This window comes from Sander lucioperca, chromosome 2, assembly GCF_008315115.2.
Source record: "Sander lucioperca isolate FBNREF2018 chromosome 2, SLUC_FBN_1.2, whole genome shotgun sequence".
Lineage (NCBI taxonomy): Eukaryota > Metazoa > Chordata > Actinopteri > Perciformes > Percidae > Sander > Sander lucioperca.
Window position 1 is genome coordinate 39,603,888 of NC_050174.1, and position 20,403 is coordinate 39,624,290.

The 20,403-nt window shown below is 40.4% G+C and overlaps 1 protein-coding gene across 2 annotated transcripts in view; it reads right to left on the bottom strand.

Annotated features, from left to right (window-relative positions):
* Positions 1-13,706, bottom strand: part of prkg2 (protein kinase cGMP-dependent 2) — a 38,138-nt gene extending 24,432 nt beyond the window's left edge. The window contains exons 1-4 of one of the 2 annotated variants that reach the window (XM_031305450.2): positions 13,517-13,706; positions 12,084-12,609; positions 3,261-3,427; positions 225-338 (exon numbers count right to left, since the gene is read on the bottom strand). In XM_031305450.2, coding sequence (XP_031161310.1) covers positions 225-338; positions 3,261-3,427; positions 12,084-12,601 — 799 coding nt within the window. In that variant the 5' untranslated portion in view covers positions 12,602-12,609; positions 13,517-13,706. Of the gene's footprint in view, positions 1-224; positions 339-3,260; positions 3,428-3,572; positions 3,726-12,083; positions 12,610-13,516 lie in introns of those variants that run through there. The other variant, XM_031305451.2, reaches the window with a different exon arrangement.
* Between the last annotated feature and the right edge of the window lie 6,697 nt (positions 13,707-20,403).

Sequence of the window (20,403 nt, forward strand, 5' to 3'; positions counted from 1 at the left end):
CCGCTAGTGCAGCAACTAGGACAAGAACCCCTCAATGGCTTAATGGGACATTAGACCTTTGTTACATGATGTTTGATCATGTCTGCCACAACCCAGATTCGCTCCCTGCAGCCATAAGTCTATCCATTATCAACCATCATGGACACACTGAATGACTGCTCATCTGAAGAGTCGTTTCAGCCTGATGCATACAAATATTTCCTGTATATGTAAAAGATCTTTACCTCGCACTGATGCCGTCCGTGTGCAGTTGTACAGAATGGCTAATTCTCCAAATGTGGTCCACACGGTTATTGATGTGAGCAGTTTGTTATGTTGAAACACATCCAGCTTCCCATCTGTAAATATGAAACAAGGACAATCAATAGTGTTTTTAAACCCACATTTAGGACACAGGAGACCGGCACGTGCTACAAGCAGAACCTAATGCCATTTAAATGTCATTCAATTCACATCACAAAATTCTTCTTTCATTATTTTACCAGCTGGCAGATGTGGATAGAGCCTGAAAGAATACCTGCAAACAAGCAGGTGTATGGTATCTGTTACAGAGACTCAGGAGAAAAAGTACATACAGACCTGCATGTTTCATTTCCTGCATTTCCTTTTACAATTTTAAGAGCCTCTTTACAATATTTATCCTGGGATGCATCACAAATAATAATAATAATTCCTCTTGGAAAATGTCCACCATTGGCTTAAAAAAAAAGAATTGCACACCACTAAATTGTTATATCCTTTATATAGGACAAAACAATACCCTTGTCCCTTCTTCCTCTCCTCCTTCTGTTTTCCTGTCCAGGGTGAGAAATCACTAACACCAGACAGCAGAACAAATACAAGGACATTTTGTCTGTGAATGGCTAATTTCACCATCAACCACACTGGCAGATAACCAGTCATTGTTTAGAGGCTATGTGGTCATATACATAGTTGCCTAGTTACTTTGGAAGAGTTGCCAGCGAAGTTTGGGACATACAGTACCAGTTGCTGTAGATGAAAAGGTTAGATGTAAGTTCACTATATCAACTACAGAACAACCAACCAAACATTGAAGGGACAGTTAACCCCAAAATCAAAATACATATTTTCCCTCTTAACTGAGATCAATCTAGATTGTTTTGGTGTGAGTTGCCCAGTGTTGGAGATATCGGCCGTAGAGCTTTAGAGCCTTCTCTTCAATATAATGGAACTGTGGTACTCAAAGCGCCAAAAAAATACATTTGAATAACTCAACAGCAATTTCTCTTTCCAGAAATCATGACCCTGTTACTAAAGATAATCCACAGACCGGGTGTGAGTAGTTTCTTGTAGGAGCTATTTTCTTTCTACCGAGTTACACCTGCAAACTGTAGTGCAGAAGGCAGCGTACTGCATTGCTATCTTGTGGAGATTAGTTTATAGCTAACTGATAACGTTACAGCTCTGCCGAGCGAGGAGGCTGCCATTCATGACATCTGCACGGTGAACTATGTATTTTTTTTTTATTTTGGGGAGAACTGTCCCTTTAAAGCTCCATTGTGTAATGTTTTGAGTTGATTCTTAGCAAAAAACCCTTTGTTCTTTCACAAATATGTGCTCATGCATGTGTAATTACTTCCACCAACTAATCAAAGTATTCTCGTGAGCGTAGAATCTGCAATTCAGAATCATTTAGAATACATACGAGCGAGTCACTCGAAAGGCGGCAGCCATGTTGCACCTCCATCTTTAAAATACATAAGCCAAAGAGGGACATACCTCCGCCTTTAACGCTTTTACACTCAGTGGCACCGTAACAAATGCAAGGGGGAGATTACTCGCGACTACCGGCAGATTTGAAAGCCTGTTGAAAATGGAGGATCACGCTGGTATTTTACTAACATTAGCTTGCATTCGTTTGGGAACCTGATAGCTGATGTTAACAATGAAATGGTACCAAAATGACAAAAACGTAAAACTCTATCATTACACTGAAAGGAACACTCACGCACTAAGTTGTACTTCTTGGAATAATACGGCCACCGTAGGAGTTAAAACGTGCTCAGAAAGGGTGGGGCTAGAAAGTAATATTCAGTTGGTTGTCATATACAATTTCACTGCTAAATGGGAGAAATTCTTACACAATGTAGCTTTAAATAATGTTATCAAAGTAAATAATCAAGTAAGTAAATAATTAAGTAAATGATTAAGAAAGTAAATAACTAGGTAAAAAACAACATGTTAAAAAAGTCCCATGTACTTCATTCACACAGTGTGCCTGAGTGACTGAATGAATACATTAGTGTCCAAACTTCAGCTCTCCTGCTAAGAGCTGATAAACCAAAGGAATTCATACACCTGCCAAGAATACTTTTCACTGGCCAAAATAATTATAATCTGTATTTTTCAAAGAATAACATTAGGCTACTTAACCTTTCAAATTGGCACAAAGGTTTGCAAAAGTTTAGATGCCATAAATCTGTGATTTGATTGGCTTGTGGTCAGAGAGGCTGTGCAGTAGCAAGTAAGTAAGAGCAAAGTTTGAGAAGATGCAAAGACCAAAATAGTCATAAAACCACCTGAAAAAGCTTCTTTTTTTCAGCCAGATTGAGATTTTCTTTCTGTTAATTTCATACCCTCTAACCTTGCAGTCAGCACTATTTAAACTCAATAATTGTTCACTTAAAATGTAGTCAAATGTAAGATAATAGACAGATTGGGAAGGATACACATGGAGAAAGAGATGAAAAATAAATTCTCAGGTTGATTGTCAATTTCCTCTATTTTCTTCGATGGATTGTTAGAACAAAAGGCCTGATTTTGAGAATACATTCATGGCATTAACAGCAGATGTATGCTCCAAAAGATAATAAAAATCACATGTGGGTGTTTAAAAAGAAAAAAACTGCAACAAAAAACTTCTCACTGTGAGGAGGCTCTCAGGGGAAATCTACGCTCAGTTTCTGCACTTGTGTTAAATGTGTTTGAAAACTATTTTCTTTGTGATCACTGTGTGAAAAGTAAAGAGAACTGTGTGGAAAAAAAAGCCAGATATCATTAAAAGTGAAGCGACTGTAAAACTGTAAAATATACCCAGAGCCTTAGGGCACTCATTATTTCCCAGGATTTTGTACATGATGTGAAGTTGAGACTGTTGGCCTCCTCATTTAACATTGCACATGTTGCTACTGCTTCTTATTGGGTGTTTTCTGTCATGTGAATGTGAGGTGTATCAGCATAGTGGACAGGACAAGTTAATTTATTTCCAGATCAAAAAGAAGATGATGGACTGGACCTACCTGCCAACACAAACAGATGGTTCCCAGGCTCTCCCTGCTTGATGACGTACTCTCCCTGCTGGTAGGTGCGCTCATACATACACTCCACCATATCTTTAAGCTGCTGCATCTCGAGCCTCTTCAGGTACTGGTTCTTGTTCAGGGAGTCTGTCAGCAGCTTCTTTACACTGTCACAGAAAACAACAGAGGAAGAGTTAGAATTGTGACCTCTACTGTGAAAATACGTTTTTGAATGTTGCTGGGGGTGTTAGCTAACTAAAATAGGAGTCTCTTAGTGTGTCTCAATTCGGATACTTCCGTGAGTGCACTTACATGTAGTAGCCTACACAGTTTACACTTTACACGTGTACATTTTGACAGGGTAGTGTCGTCTCAAATCGCACACGGCCGTTATGCACTGACCACAAATGACTCTTCTTCTACTTCTTTTTAAAGGTAAATTGCAGCTGGGCGGAGCATTACCGCCACCTATAGTCCATCTGGCTTGTTTTCTCACTTACTGACGGCAGTATAGTGATACTTATTGAAAAAAAAATCACATGTATGTATTACACTTGTATAGTTTGTGTTTCGCCGTTTCAATAAGTAGTAAAGATGGCGAGTAGTGTCCAGCGTTCCACACTCAACAGTTTGACCGCTTTGAGTGCAGCTTCCTCTCAGTGCACTGCAGTTGGCCACACTTCATCAGTGTTAACGCTCTATGTACTCAAAATAGCAAGTGTAAATAGCCTACAGAAGTGCATGATTTGAGACACAGCCTCTGTCTGTCTGTCCTTTGATTTTTTTAGACAACCGTTTATCCGATCGACTTCACACTTGGCGGGTGAATATCTGAGGACCCAAGAAAGTGCAGTGTCGAGTGTGAGCCCTTGAGATCTATGGAAATCTATGGATATTTTATTTTGCAATACTGTATCGATTTTCAAAAGCGCAACATCGATTTTTTTTTTTTTTTTTACATGTAAAAATATTCAACTAAGACAGTGGTTCACGTTCATGTTGTGTTTAAACCCCCTACTGCTAGATGGCTATGCTGAGACATCACTAGTGTCCTCGCCTGACTTTTTGCTAGAATCTAACATTGAACTTTGGCCTACTTTAGCATATAAAAATTAGCTCACTAAGAACCTGTGAACCACAATCCCAAACTGGCAGTTTGATTTTCTGTGTACTGAATTGTTTACCTAAAGTAAACTTTTATGCACATCATGTCTTTTTTTAAATATTAGTTTTTCTAAAATTATATTTTAAAAAAATCCCAATATATCTCCTTATGCACAGTATCGAAATATATTGCAATATATTGAATCGTGACCCATGTATCGTGATACCCCTATGTTACATCGTGTCGAGTGTGAAGTTGCAAGCAGCAATACCGGAGGCCAAACAATCTGTCTAGTCCACGTTTTGAACGGGCACTGCAGGACAGGGTTGACATTTTCTTTGTCACATATCTTTGCTTTAGAATAGTTTTCATCAGTGAGGGGAGAGAGAGAGAGAGAGAGAGAGAGAGAGAGAGAGAGAGAGAGAGAGAGAGAGAGAGAGAGAGCGAGAGAGAGAGAGAGAGAGAGAGAGAGAGACGAGCAGAGAGAGAGAGAGAGAGAGAGAGAGCGAGAGAGAGAGAGAGAGAGAGAGACGAGCAGAGAGAAACAGAAATAAGACATAAAGTTCTTTGGGCAGTTTAAAACTCAGGACATTGCACATTTAATTAAAGTTGCAATAGTTAAGACTTATAAAACTAACTTTCTGTCATATTTGCTGAAACTGACCCTATGTTCCAGTAGAACTACATGAAGCAGGTAATTAAAAAAAAAAAATCCAGCTCCTCTGGCAGCACCTACAACCTGTAGTGCGATTTGCAAAAATCCACAGCTCCCTGTTCAGATGTACCAATCAGGGCCAGGGGGGGTGTCTAACTGTGTGTCAATCACTGCTCATGCACACACATTCATTCTCCCTTGTGGGGGGAGGGGCTTAGTAGACCGTTTTGGGCTTCAGCGGAAAGGGGGAATGGAGTGAGAAGTTGTCGATGTTCACATACAAGTCCTGGATCTTCACAATCCTACTTACAGCACCTTTAAGTAGTGTAAGTGCAGTTTAAAGGTACTGGAGCTTTTATTTTTACTCAACTACATTTTACTACAGATCAAGTTACTTGTTACTTTGCAGACTAAGATTTAGCATTCAATATAAGAGAAGAGAAACTAAAGACTGATATTAACAACTTTCTTTCATTCCTTTCTTCCTTCTAGAGCCAAAACAGTGAGTCGATTATTCAAATAGCTGATTTACAGAAATTTATCAGGAACAATTTTCTTAATCAACAATGTTTTTGTTTTTTTAAAGTTTCAGCTTTTGTCCTGAGCTCTTTGATATTTGCCATCATCATCACTACATCAAGTTGTCCTTTTGAAAATTGTCATTTTTCACTATTTTCATAGACCAAATGTTGAATTAATTAATCAAGAAAAATGAATCGCTAATGAAAATAATTATTTGTTGCAGCCCTCCTTCTTTGCTTTCTTTCTTTCTGTCCTTCCTTCTGTTCTCACATCATTCTTACTTTCCCTTTTCTGTCTTTTCGTTGGTGTGTACATCTTTCTTCCTTCATTTTTTCAATTTGTTCTTTCTTTCCTTTTTTCATTCTGTTCTTTCTTTCTTTGTTTTTTTTCCTTCTTTCCCTTTCCCTTCCTTTACTTCCTTTCAATCTTCCGTTCAGATTTTTCACTACTTTGCTTCTTCCTTCCCTCTTTATCTATTTCTTCCTTCCTTATTTCCTTTTTTCCCTTTCTTCTATCCTCTGTGTCCTTCTTTCTTCATGTCCTACAGCAAAGCAGTCCTTTTCACTATTTAACTTGGTATTTTTGAAACCTGAGTATGTTTTTCTTATATAACTTGTTTATGTTTATGGAGGTTAAACTTTAAAAGCAGAACTGGATTATGTTTCCTTTTTTTTTAAGTAAAGGATACTTCAAACTCCCACTTCTAACTGCAGCTATGTGGTGCGTTCCTGAGCCCACTGAGCCACCAGGACGCCCACATCCACATTCACACTAGGTTTTTAGTCTGCGTGATAAATATTTTGTCTCCTGTGAAAAGATGACTATGTGCGGCCTCTGGGCTCTTTCTGACAATGAATCAAGTAAAACAGTAAAAACATAAAATCATCATGAGCTGTCAAAGTTCACCGTTATGCATTTTAACAGCTGGAGCAAGAGGCCGCGGGAAGAAGACATCACTTCCTTTGGGGAGTTGTAAACCGAAAAGGTTAAGAGCCACGGTTGAGTGCAAACTATAGATCATGAGACCCGCTCGCTGCTCAGAGAGGTGAGCGGTGCAGGAGGTGGGTGGTCTGTTTATCCACCTTATCGTGTGTAATAAATTATCACTTTGGGCTTCATAAAACCAGAGCAGATGACATCCAGTCCTTTATATTCCAACCCACATCCTCTCCTCCCACCTCACTGTGTCATTACTCTGCCAGAGTCTGCAACATGTTACATTGTCATTCACTGAAGATGAGTATTCTGTTTCAAAGGGCCAGTCTACATGAGGGTACCAGACTGCCTCATTAGGCAGAGGCTACAGGCCCGATTGTTCTCATTGTTCTTGTTATCTAAATATTTATATTTATATATGCGCGCATGTCGTGTGAGTGCGAGAGAGAGAGGAGAGAGAGCGCACCTGTGAAGCTTGACAAAAAACAAAATGTGTGTGAATGTGCGATAGTACTTCAAAAATAAATCAAAGTAGTAGTAAAGTACAGTTTTTATTAAATGTACTACATTCCACCACTGTTGACATGAATACATTCAACAGTTTTTCTAACTTTAGTCAATTAATGTTAAATGATAGCTGTGTTTCTGGTCAATGCTAATACTAATTACTAACAACTACTAATATTTTAACATCACAATTCATAATGAATCTGTAAACATCAGTTTTTGAGGTACACATTTCCTTTTTTCAATTATTAAGGCATGTACTTTGAATGTGAAAAGTACTGTGGCTGACAGGGGCAAACACACTACAACTTAATGAAACACACGCAAATAGACAAAACACAAGCAAATTAAGAAAACATCTTCATTAATTTGACAACACATGCGCAGCATTTAGCAAACGCGAAATACACACAACACAACCAAATACATAAACACGCTGCAAATACGGAAACGATGCAAAAAGAAAAGCACACAAACTTCGAAAACAGAAACGACGCAAAAAGAAAAACACACAATCCCCGAAAACAAATGCAACTAAAAAAACGCTGCATCCATATTACACAACATAAGTTCTCCAGACCTCTAGGGGGAGCCGGGGCACGTTCAATCTCAGAACGGTGTGCACCGTTATGAAACGGTGTGCAACTGCTTTGAGATCACAGACTGTAAATATTAAGTCTATGTTTGAGATATGTTTTCTCTCGTTTGGTGGGTGTGTCTCTAGTTTATTGGCTCAGGTCACAGATACACAATCAGCAGAGATGTGTCTGTAAACTCGTGGTAATAAAAAGGCAGAGCACTCTCTCCCCGTGGGGTCGAAAATCAAGCTGTTCCACTTAGCTCTCCCCCTAGAGGTCTGGAGAACTTACGTTGCGTAATATGGATGCAGCGTTTTTTTGTTTTCAGGGATTGTGTGCCACGAGTTTACAGACACATCTCTGCTGATTGTGTATCTGTGACCTGAGCCAATAAACTAGAGACACACCCACCAAACGAGAGAAAACATATCTCAAACATAGACTTAATATTTACAGTCTATGATCTCAAAGCAGTTGCACACCGTTTCATAACGGTGCACACCGTTCTGAGATTGAACGTGCCCCGGCTCCCCCTAGAGGTCTGGAGAACTTATGTTGCGTAATATGGATGCAGCGTTTTTTTTGTTGCATTTGTTTTCGGGGATTGTGTGCTTTTCTTTTTGCGTCGTTTCTGTTTTTGGAGATTGTGTGGTTTTCTTTTTGCACTGTTTTGTGTATTTGGTTGTGTTGTGTGTATTTGCAGCATGTTTGCTAAATGCTGCGCATGTGTTGTCAAATTTCTGAAGATGTTTTCTTAATATGCTTGTGTTTTGTCTATTCTACTATTTTGTCGGCCACCGTAGAAAAGGGTGCCAGAGTGTATAAAACTTTTAAATTCCCCCGGAACCCCCTACAGAGGTCTGGGCTAAGCCCCCAATGTCCTCAAATCCTAGAAATGGCACTGCTCATTTGCATTAGTTTCGGGTTATATAATACATGCTAGGCTTAGTGGCAGCACATGTTTTAAACATGAGGATCAGGTTGAGAGAGGGAGACTCTGCATGCTCAGATTTACTCACTGCAGAGCGCCGTATTCATGTTGTACAATATGAAGAACACTGACAAAAGCCAATTTGACTTTCATTGCTGGAAAATCTAACAAGGCTTGTTCTTATGAAATAACCTTTTGTGTTGTTTCTTGTCTCACTGAACAAGGTGTGTGCATAGGAAATAATATGAGTGACAGGATGTCACACATTTGAAATCTTTCTGTTGGATTTGATCCTGGATGGATCTGTACATATAATGCCACTTTTCCACTGTATAGTACGGCTCTATTTGACTTGCTTTTTTTGGGGGGGTTTTCCATTAGCAAAAGTTGTGGATATTAGGCTACCTGATACCTGGGTCGAGGTTCCAAGCGGGCTGAGCCGATCCTAAAAGATGGAGTTAAACATTGCAGACCACTGATTGGTCAGAGAGAACCATCACTAGTGCGCCACGGAACAATTTTTAAATAGCCAAGCTACCGTAAGTGTACTGATCCCAAAAAAAGTAAGTTGAGTAAAGCAGAGCCGAACCATACAGTGGAAACACGGCAATAGTAATAAAACTCTAAAGACTCGAGACGTGGGCAGCATGTGTTGAGTGGATTGTTAAATGTCATTTAGCTGACGCTTTTATCCAAAGCGACTTACAACTGCTATATATGTCAGAGGTTGCACGCCTCTGGAGCAACTAGGGGTCAAGTGTCTTACTCAGGGACACATTGGTTGATGTATCGCAGTGGGAATCAAACCCAGGTCTCCCACACCAAAAGCATATGTCATATCCACTGCGCCATCACCACCCACTATTGGCTATTGCTGAACCATTAAGTAGATTTTGTTCAAGATTTCCAAACCTTGTCAGCGACAGCTGCATCTGAACTAAATTTGGTCTCACCTAAAGCTATGTGGACACACATTTTCTATCTTTAGTTTTGTTTTCAGGTTGAGAATGTAACAATGAGAGGGTGCAAGCAAGTTTGTGATTTTCAGCCGTTCAAAACAAATTGACTTGACTTGTAAAAACAGTCAAAGAGGAGTTATCAGAGTGAAGAAGGTTCTTGGATTGAAACCTCTTCAAACATCTTTAACACCAAACAGAAAGTCCAGTTGTCTTTACTTTGAGATGTTCAGACCACATTAGCCTTCTAGCTCTGTACCATTGCCTGATGCTGAGCTTAATTTGTTACAAGTGCATGTGTATAAAAAATAAAACAAAATGGGCAGAAAACTTAGAGCAGTGATCTTCAACAGGGGGTTCGCGACCCCTGGGGGGTCCTCAGAGTCACTGCAGGGGGGCTGCCAAATTATTATTCAATCATTTTTTTTAAAGTCTTTTCCCCCCAAAATTAAAATGTCTGAAAATATACATTAACATATATCCAACATATTTGTAAAAAACAACAACCTCAACAACATTGATGATACGCTTACTGGCCTGTAGGGTAGCCACTATGGTAGGCATCCACAGATACAGTTAAGCTAATGGATTCACTGTGCCTTCCATGTGTATGTTTGACATTACATGATGAGATATGAGTATGTAAATAGTATCTTAGTATTATAGGGCACCATAAAAAGGTATGTGTAAAGGCTTTACACATTATTGTAGGCCCAATTTATTATGCAACTCAACTGTATACAATATAGATGTAGTAGGGGTCCCTGCTCGTCTCTTTTTCAGCTTAGGGGTCCTTGACCCAAAAAACGTTTTTTGTTGTTCTCTCTTAAGTGTGTCTGATTCAACCTGATTGAGGAAAAATCAATAAAGAGGGGACAGGAACATTGTCTCTTTCTCTCTCTCTCTCTCTCTCTCTCTCTCTCTCTCTCTCTCTCTCTACACCTTCTGGCCTCAGCAGCAGCAGCAGTGTGTGACTGTGACTGCCGTGATTTAGATTTTGCCTTTGTTTTTTCTGATGGGTCTGGTAGTCCTTTCGTGGTCTGATTTCTGTTAGGTTTAGTTTTTTAATGTTGGTTTAGTTTTAGAGAGGAAAGCCCAGATCCTACGACCCATTCGTTCTTCCCGCCCATCAGCCTTCAGGTAGTAGCCTTTGTTTGTTGTTGATTTGTTTGGCGGCCATTTATAATGTTTTTAAATAAATTGAACAAACAAAGAAACTAACCAATCGAGGCAGCGGTAGACCAGCAACTCTGTGAACTGTGTTCTGCAAAGTAAAATGACTGTTTTTGTCAAAGGAGTCTGGTGGCTTTGAAGAGAGCATATATGTATACAACAGCTTCAGTTCCCTGTTGGAAAGGGCTGCCTGAAGGCCAAGGTAAAGCAGGGAAAATATTCTAAATATAGTGTTGACTTAAACACATACATTTTTTAGGTGGACAAAAATACATTTAGTTGCTGCCCCCGTCTACAGCAGTACATTGCATAGCTTCCGTGTCGGTACTCCTGTCTGCTTCTCCAAACTGGGGGCCTGCCGACTGCCATCTACTGTAGGTAACACACTGATTATGGATAAGTACCTCAAACATCCCAACTATCCCTTTAATATTTAACATCTTAGTTCTTCAGAGGCAGAATGCTCTGATGGTTTCACATATTTGCTTTTTCAGTTACTACATTATAGAGCTTCTTTTGTCTAAATGATCCTAAATGTCCTTTTTTGAGGCTCGAGGCCTTACCATCCCCATGAGGCAGCATTTTGAGATCAACTTACTTCCTTAATTTGATAAACTTCCTGTCGGGGTGGGACATACTGTAATACAGACGGTTAGTACAAATCAATGAAATAACAGCTGGGAAAAAGGTAATTGTTTTTTATGAGATGGGTGGAGCTCCTATTTTTATGGAAATAAATGTTGATTTATGCCTGTTTATACCCTCTGGTACAGAGATAATCACTGTGATAAATGACAGAAAAAATATATATGTGCATTTGTGCCATTAATTGTAAATAGGGTTATAATATGTTGTGGAACATTCTTACTACATGGCCAAAAGTATGCAGAAACCCAAAGATTACACCATTTCTTTATAGTCCTGGCTTTGTGCAGGGGGGCATCGTTATGGTGAAACAGGAAAGGGCCAAACATAAACTGTTATATGATATTATAATGTCTACAATATTACTGTATAAGCTACTGTGCCATTAACATTTCCCTTTATTGGAACTAGGGGCCAAACCATAGAGAAAGCGGTTGTCCACATACTTTTGGCCCATATAGTGCATGTCACATTTTTGAGCCAGTAAAATATTTAAATGGTAACCTCGTGAAGAAATAGATTCTGGACATAACGTTGATTATATCAAAAAAAGAAGATTTCATCAGTTCTGGCTTAAAGTCACTGACCAGCAGTTGGAACACTGAACATTTCTTCCACATAACCACACTCATCTTTGCTTCTTGCCCACCTTCTGTCTACCACCCACTGCTGCTGCTGTTTCCATTTTAAACACTCCTCCGCCAAGCTGAGACGGACTGGCCTGAGGGCATCATGAACCTTTACCTGCCATCTGTCTGGCATCATTTTCCTTCTCCTTTTTGTGCTTTGAACCTTCCTGAACACAAACATCCCACCTTGCATCCTTCGGTACCCGGGCCTTCTCGAAAGAGAACTTTGGCAGGCTGCTGGAGTCGTAGGTCCTGGATGTGGGTTCGGCCGACACCCCGGCTTTGGCCCCTTTCCTTCTGTTGAGGGTTTCCTTGATGCGAACACTAAGGTTGGGGCTGCCCCTGCTGGCAACTCTGATGGAAGGGGGCCGTGACGCCAGACCTGCCGAGGCCCCGCTCTGGTTCTTCATCACGTCCTGCAGTTTGTTGAGCTGGATGCACTTGTTCTGCAGCTCCTCGCTCAGCTCGGCCAGAGCTCGCGTCTGTTTGGCCAGCTGCTCCTGGAGAGTCTTGATCTGTAGCTCTTTGGCACAAAGCTCCTCATCCCTCCTCTTGCCATCTCGCTCCAGCTCATCCACCTGGGCCCTCAGGGAGTCCAGGGGCGAGTTTTTGAACCCCTGATCTTTGTGGGGTCGGCCGTCGGAGGCGGCAGCAGAGCCGTCTGTGTGTTTGTAACGCTTTGATTTCATCGAACCATTCCCCATCTTGTCACCTGCAGAGAGGAAAGGGATTTTTTTTTAACGGCAATATTTGCTGAAATTTATCAATGAGAAGTGAGCTTTTCCAACAGTACTGTGATTTTTAGCACAAAATGGTCTGTTTGAGGAAGCTGGGAGTGAGGTTTCAAACAAAAGAGCGGATGCTGTGAGGAGAGAAAACCGGACAAAGACAGAAAGAGAGAGGAGAGCAAATCAGTATATAATGGTCAATGAGTGTCTTCGCCATTTATTATTCAGAAGGCAGGAAGTATTGCATTACATCAACAGTCACTTCCTATCTGCTCAGACACTAGCAGTGTGGGATATGCTACTCAGGAAGCTTATGAAAAATAATCAAAATAAGAATAACAACCTTTTTCAATATAAATGCATTCTAAAGTGATCTTTATAGCATGTTTCTGTCTGCATAGTAAGAGTGTATCTAGGATAACAATGTCCGAGAACAATCCTGTTTTTGTTGCGTGGAACTGTCTCCCACTCACACATAGGCTACACATAGACTTCATTCATGACATTCCTGCTCGCATACAGTGAGTGGATGTCAGATCAGTTCTCAGACACTATTCTGACAATCAAAATCACAGACGTCGTTCATAAACTTATTTAGAAAGATTAACCTCTAAAATCCCATCTATTTTTTTTTAATTTTCCTTTTGTTTTAAAGCTTCAACTTTTTGACTGCAACATCAAAGATTTACAGTACAATTTAGGCCTACTGGCGTTTCATTTTATAAGAATATTGGTAAAGGTCATGTTAAAACGAATTCGGTTTAGATTACTCATTCAAATATCTCCTAAGATGAGTGTGCACCTGCAACTTCCGATGCCTCGTCGTTCTTTTCCTGAGATGAGAGTAATTGATGAGTCGCTGTTTAGTTCAGAGGAGATCTCGGTTCTTACCTGATTTAGTTTGCAGTCTTCAAACGAGCCTGGGAGACGATTTAAAATTTTAAAAATTATGTGTTCGCACATTCGAGCATCCGTATAGAGAAACGGTCCATCTACAACACTGGTCGCATCCTCTCCTCCCTCTATCTCCCCCTCTCTCGCGCGCTCTCTTTTCTCATCGGCTGTGCACGTTCGCGCGTGCGCGGTCCCCGTCATGATTGGCAGCCTCAGGTCAGGTGTGAGCGACGTAGACCACGTTTTAAGTAAGTTGTTAAGGTAACTGCAACCTAAAACCGTTGTATGTGTAATAATTATACAATATGTGTTATGTAGGCTATGTTACTGGTCCAGATACACTTTTAACATCTTGGCAATCAGTTGGAAAATAAACTCCCAACACTTTATTTTATTATCTTTTTATTTAACCAGGAAAACCTCACTGAGATTAAAAAGATTAGTTCAGGCCAAGGGAGCAATACGCTACATGTGACATTATTAGGTTCTGTTTTAGCATTTAGCATTGTCTTGTAATTATAGCTTGGCTACAAAAAACATCTGACTTATCCTCAATTATACAGTAACACATCAATCTCCTAAGGGACTGTTCGTTAGTCAAAATAGACCGGACCCTCCCTTCACCAGCAATACATTCTTGATGACCCTAGTGACGCTCAAAAGTGATATGGAAAAAACAGTTGACTCCGCCCAACAATTTATTGATGCCTTCTTTATTGGTTTGCGCTTGGCAAAGACATGCTGATAGACATGCTGACAGCCATTGTTTTTTTTTACAGCCATGACATGCGTGATTAAACCTCTGCATTCTCATCTTACGCGTCATACTCTTCTGTTATGGTGGCCATTTCAGTAGATTTACTCACTAACATTGTTGTGGAAACACAATAAACATGGAAACTAAATGCACACTTCCTGCATTAATACTAAGTTACTCCTCTAGTAAACTAGTATCCACATGAAATAAAACAATAAAACATTGAGACCATTCAGCAAAGCACACTGGGTAATAACAAATTCAACACTGGTTGCTATGGACTCGTCACTAGGCTTCCTCAGTCATTGCATATTTTAGCACATAGGTAAAGCTGCCAAAGCTGAACATTATCCAAAACTCCATTTCTCAGACGAACGTCAATTTGGGAGCTTGCATGCTACCACTCCTTCCTTCTCAAATGCCTTGAAAAGGCTGTCGTTTGCACTTTTTTCACAAATAATCACCGGGACCGAAAGGATATTTGAGTCTGGTATGGCTGCAGCCTGGAGACCTCCCGTCTCATGCCCTCCCGACTTGGTGCAGTCCACAAGCTTTGACTTTTCAAAATAAAAGTTTGCGTCTGGTCCGTTATGTTTTCGTAGCGGTGTTTGGGATGTTTTTGAACTAAACAGTACGGCAATCATGTTAATGAATACAATTATTTTTTCATCAGATGTCTTACTTACAACACGATGGAGCTAGCAAAGCAGTTTTGTGTTTATATGTGCGAGCGGGATTTATTCAGTTTGGGAAATCCCACGGTCTCTAAAGCTACAGTTCAAATTGTCTGACTGACTAAACAAGGAGGGACCCATCTGCTAGCGATAGGGGCCGAGACTGAGAGAGCTACATGGAGCTACATGGATAAATATACACCAAACAAGCCACTTTGAAATGTTGCTGTTCTCATGAATACAAAAGTTGGGTAACCCTCCCCCTAGACTAAAAAAATTGGATGACCCTCCCCTCAACAAAGAATAAAATGACAGGACCCTCCCCTATTTTCCTCCGGTGGTCCATTCCATAAATACCGAACAGTCCCTAAGCAACCAGATCTGCCTCTACGTTTAGACTGCAGGCAAAAGTGGCCCAAATCTTTTTTGGGGGGTCAAGTGACCAGACTTCTTCAGAAGTAGTGTGAACAACACAAATCTTGCCCAGATCAGATTTTTTCAAATCAGATTTAGACCACTTCGATATGTGGTCCTGAATCAGACCCAGGTCTGATTTTTTTTCAATGCGGCCGCAGTGTGAACAACCAAGGCAGATTTGATGCGACTTTTACGTCAATCTACATCGACATTTGTCACAATTATGCGTCAGCGGGAGTTAGCCCTAGACATAGACAGTAAAATTAAAAACTTGACTAGGCCTACAAAATGGAGAACAGTGATGGAGCAAGTCAATGGAGGGAGAGTGAGGTGTTAGACCTAATTAGTGTATGGGGAGATACTCTTCATTCTTCTCCTCCTCAGCATGTGCTCATTAATGTTACGGCTGCCATTACACAAACATTTTGAAATAAAAGCAAAAATGCTGACTTCCTCCATAACCTCCCTAACTTTAGTGCAACAGCATGCTGCGTCTGATGTCATTGTTATTGTTCTTTTGCGCATGCGGGTCAGTTCGAAACCACAAACATTTCACACTGGAATCTGATATAGGCCACATTTTAAAAGGTAATGTGAACAGCCAAACAAAAAATCTGATCTGAGCAAAAAAAATCCATATTAAGCATTAAGACTTGTGTGTAAATGTAGCCTTAGCTGCTAGAAAGTTCCACTTTCTTCAGCATCTTGTTGCTTGTCAGTCTTCTGATTGGTGTATGACAGGTAGCATGCAGTGGGTTTATCAGAGATTGTTTGCTCAAAACAGCTGCCTGCTGCTTGCCGGAAAAAAAAGTTTTTAAAGAGAGTAGTGAGAGTGAACCAAAACAGTGAAGTTGCAGGCTGGAAAAACCAAAACATTTGCTTTTAAGACGCTGAAACACTCAGTAGAGCTGAGGGGAAGTGCAGAGATTGATGATAAGTCACTGTGGGGTATTTGTGACACCTTTCACAGTACATTTCTACACAGTACCATCTTTGTAGTCTTTGTTCATATACAAATATTCATTAAAACAAAGAGAGATAGTATAATATACTCTAGGTGCCACCCTATCTATGCCTTTACTATGATAATTCTTGTCTCTTGGGCTCCATTCTTTTCATATTTTGCATTTCTCTGGTTTGGGACAAGTGAAAGTCTAGACCCAAAGCTTTAGTCTTTCACATCCACAAATGATTAATTGGTTTTCACAGTGCGTTTGTCTGTGATGCAGCCTTGCCTGCAGCAGGTTTTATTGACAGGTACAGAACAATAATGGCAGGTGGCCAAATCTGAATCATCTGCAGCAGTCACAGAACAACAAAGTAAAAATCCAGGTCACCGACTCCTAACCTGAACCTGAGAGTAATCGGAGAGGCTGGCAAATGATCTGAGGACACATTCTGAATAGGCAAACATGTTGACACACTAAAGGCATTTAGCTGACTCTGTAATACATGCATTCTCCCAGTGGCTAAGTAGGGTTGCAGTAACTTGCTCAAGGGCAGTCTGGCAGAACACATGTTCATATTGGAAGAATTGACTGTTTTGGCTTCACAGTTTTTAACCCCGTCACCCTAAAGTCTGGGTTTAAACCCACCAGGCAGCTGGCTTTGTTTTTGCAGTTTGCATGCTCTCCTCATGTTTACATGTGCTTCCTCTTGTTGTTTACAGTGTTTACGATCTCACATCGCTGGATAGCTGACAGGATATTCAATTCAATTCAATTCAATTTTATTTATAGTATCAAATCATAACAATAGTTATCTCAGGACACTTTACAGATAGAGTAGGTCTAGACCACATTCTATAATTTACAAAGACCCAACAATTTCAGTAATTCCCCCAAGAGCAAGCATTTAGTGCGACAGTGGCAAGGAAAAACTCCCTTTTAGGGAGAAACCTTGGCAGACCCAGGCTCTTGGTAGGCGGTGTCTGACAGTGCCGGTTGGGGGTGTGATAAACAGTGGCAATAATAGTCACAATAAAGATAATGGAACAATGACCAGAAATAGTAGTTGTAGTAGTTCATGGCATAGCAGGGCACTGCAGGGCGTTACAGGACGTAGCAGGGCAGAGCAGAGCATAGCAGGGCATAGCAGGGCGTAGCAGGACGCGGCAGGACGTAGCAGGGCACTGCAGAGCGTAGCAGGGTGTAACAGGGCATAGCAGGGCGCGGAGCAGGACCACCGGGACAGCTGAAATCATGATTTAGGTACCACCCTAAGCCAAGGAAACATGCTGGGTGAAAAAAAAACATAAGGACTCCAGGGAATAAGCTCCCCAGAGCTAAGTTAGTAACAAGCATTTCTGGGACATGGATGCACACAGATGGAAAGAGAGAGGAGAGAGAAGCTCAGTGTGTCAAAGGAAGTCCCCCAGCAGTCTAAAACTATAACAGCATAATTAAGGGAGACAGGTTAAGGAGAGGAGCCTGGTCGGTCTAGAAATCTCCCCTGCTGGATCGGGCTGTACTGGCCTGCCTCCCTCTACTTTGATTATATCATTTATTATATGGTAGATTAATCTGACAACTATGAAGAGAAGCAGAAAAGCTGAACGCTGCAACTCCTCACTCCCTAAATATAAGCTTTATCGAAGAGGAGAGTTTTAAGTTTACTCGTAAATGTGGTGACGGTGTTCCTCATTAGAGGAGCCTGATAGCTGAAGGCTCTGGCTCCCATTCTACTTTTAGACACTCCAGGAACCACAAGTAACTCTGCGTTCTGGGAGTGCAGTGCTCTAGTGGGACAATAAGGTACTATGAGCTCTTCAATATATGATGGTGCTTGACCATTTAGAGCTTTGTATGTCAGGAGAAGGATTTTAAATTCAATCCTGGATTTTACAGGAAGCCAATGCAGAGAAGCTAATACAGGAGAAATATGATCTCTTTTTTTTAGTTCTTGTCAGAACACGCGCTGCAGCATTCTGGATCAGCTGGAGAGTCGTAAGGGACCCATTTGGGCAACCTGATAGTAAGGAATTACAGTAGTCCAGCCTGGAAGTAAGGAATTCATGGACTAGTTTTTCAGCATTGTTTTGAGACAGAATGTGTCTAATTTTGGCAATGTTGTGTTAAAGGATATATCCTGATCAAAAATAACTCCTAGATTTCTGACAGTAGTGCTGGAGGCCAGGGCAATACCATCCAGAGTAACTATATCTTTGGATAATGAGGTTCGGAGATGTTTAGGGCCCAGCACAATAACTTCAGTTTTGTTTGAGTTTAACATCAGAAAATTCTAGGTCATCCATGATTTTATATCTTTAATGCATGCTTGAAGTTTAGCTAACTGACTGGTGTCATCTGGCTTGATTGATAAGTATAATTGAGTGTCATCCGCATAACAGTGAAAGTTAATTTAGTGTTTCCTAATAATATTGCCTAGAGGAAGCATATATAAGGAGAATATAATTGGTCCAAGCACTGAGCCTTGTGGAACGCCATGGCTAACTTTAGCATACCTGGAGGATTTATCGTTAACATTAACAAATTGAGATCGGTCAGAGAAGTAGGACTTAAACCAGCTTAGTGTGATTCCTTTAATGCCAACTAAATGTTCCAGTCTATGTAACAGGATGGTATGGTCAATAGTGTTGAATGCAGTACTAAGATCTAATAAGACAAGTACGGAGACAAGTCCTTTGTCTGAAGCAGTTAGAAGGTTGTTAGTAATTTTCACCAGTGCCGTCTCTGTGCTATGATGCATTCTAAATCCTGACTGAAAGTCCTCAAATAAACTATTGCTATGTAGAAAATCACATAACTGATTAGCGACTACCTTCTCAAGGATCTTGGAGAGAAAGGGAAGGTTAGATATAGGTCTATAGTTGGCTAAGACCTAAGTCTTGCTAAGTATTTTCATTTTTCGGTCAAATGGCCTTTTGAATGGGAGTGCTAGGGACACTTTTATGCTAGCCTCAAAATAGCTATTTTTAAAACACTAAGAAGGCTTGACACAACATGAAACTTTGCTCGAAGTATGACCAGGGTTTCTACACCTTAACAAAAGCATTGACAACATTGTTTGTGTACACAGAGTTTACTAAAAAAGGTTTTGAGCAACTCACTGTTGCTGTTGTTCTTCCGGTCACCGTCTATCGAGGCAGTCAAAAATAGTCTCGGGAGGAGAGTAAAGATGGAAAGCTCTAAAAGCTTAGTTCCATATAAATGCACGGATAATTCGTTGTTTTGTCGTTAGTGAAACACAATATTGACCTTGTAGTTGAAAAAGGAGCCTTATATAGGAATGACATTTCCTCCTATGGAGTCCGTTCATTCACATTTGGAGATCGCCTATTTTTGACTGGGAAAATGGCGAATAGCATAAACAACAACTGCTAACATGAGTTGCTCAAAATCTTTCTTTTTAGTAAACTCTGGGTACACAAGCAATGTTGTAAATGCTTTCGTTAAGGTGTAGAGCCCCTGGTGATACTTCAAGCAAAGTTTCATGTTGTGTCGAGCCTTCTTAGTGTTTTAAAAATAGCTATTTTGAGGCTAGCATAAAAGTGTCCCTAGCACTCCCATTCAAAAGGCCATTTGACCGAAAAACAAAAATACGGTAAATCTTAAAAGTGGCGATTCCGTCTTAAATATGCTTTTAAACGAAAGTTTGACTCGGGTACATTCACAAAAAGACCCTAGGTTGTATTTTGGCGAGAGTTACGCTTTAAGTAGCCTCGTTGGGATGGGGTCTAAGAGACAGGTAGATGGCTTAGCTGGACCTTTAACATTAATTATTGAAGGTCTATAGGATAAAAGCAGTCTAAGTATATGTCAGGGCTTGTCATTCTTTCTAACAGTCCTGCGTTTAAAGGTGAACCGTTAGAGGTTGAGGGCAAAAGGTGATGAATTTTATCTCTAATTGTTATAATTTTATCATTGAAGAAGCTCAAGTCATCACTACTCAGAGCTATAGGAATAGATGGCTCAATATAGCTGTCAGCCTGGCTACACTGCTAAAAAGAAACCTTGGGTTGTTCTTATTTTAGTGATGAGTAATAGTCTGATCTGGCATTTCTGAGGGCCTTCCTA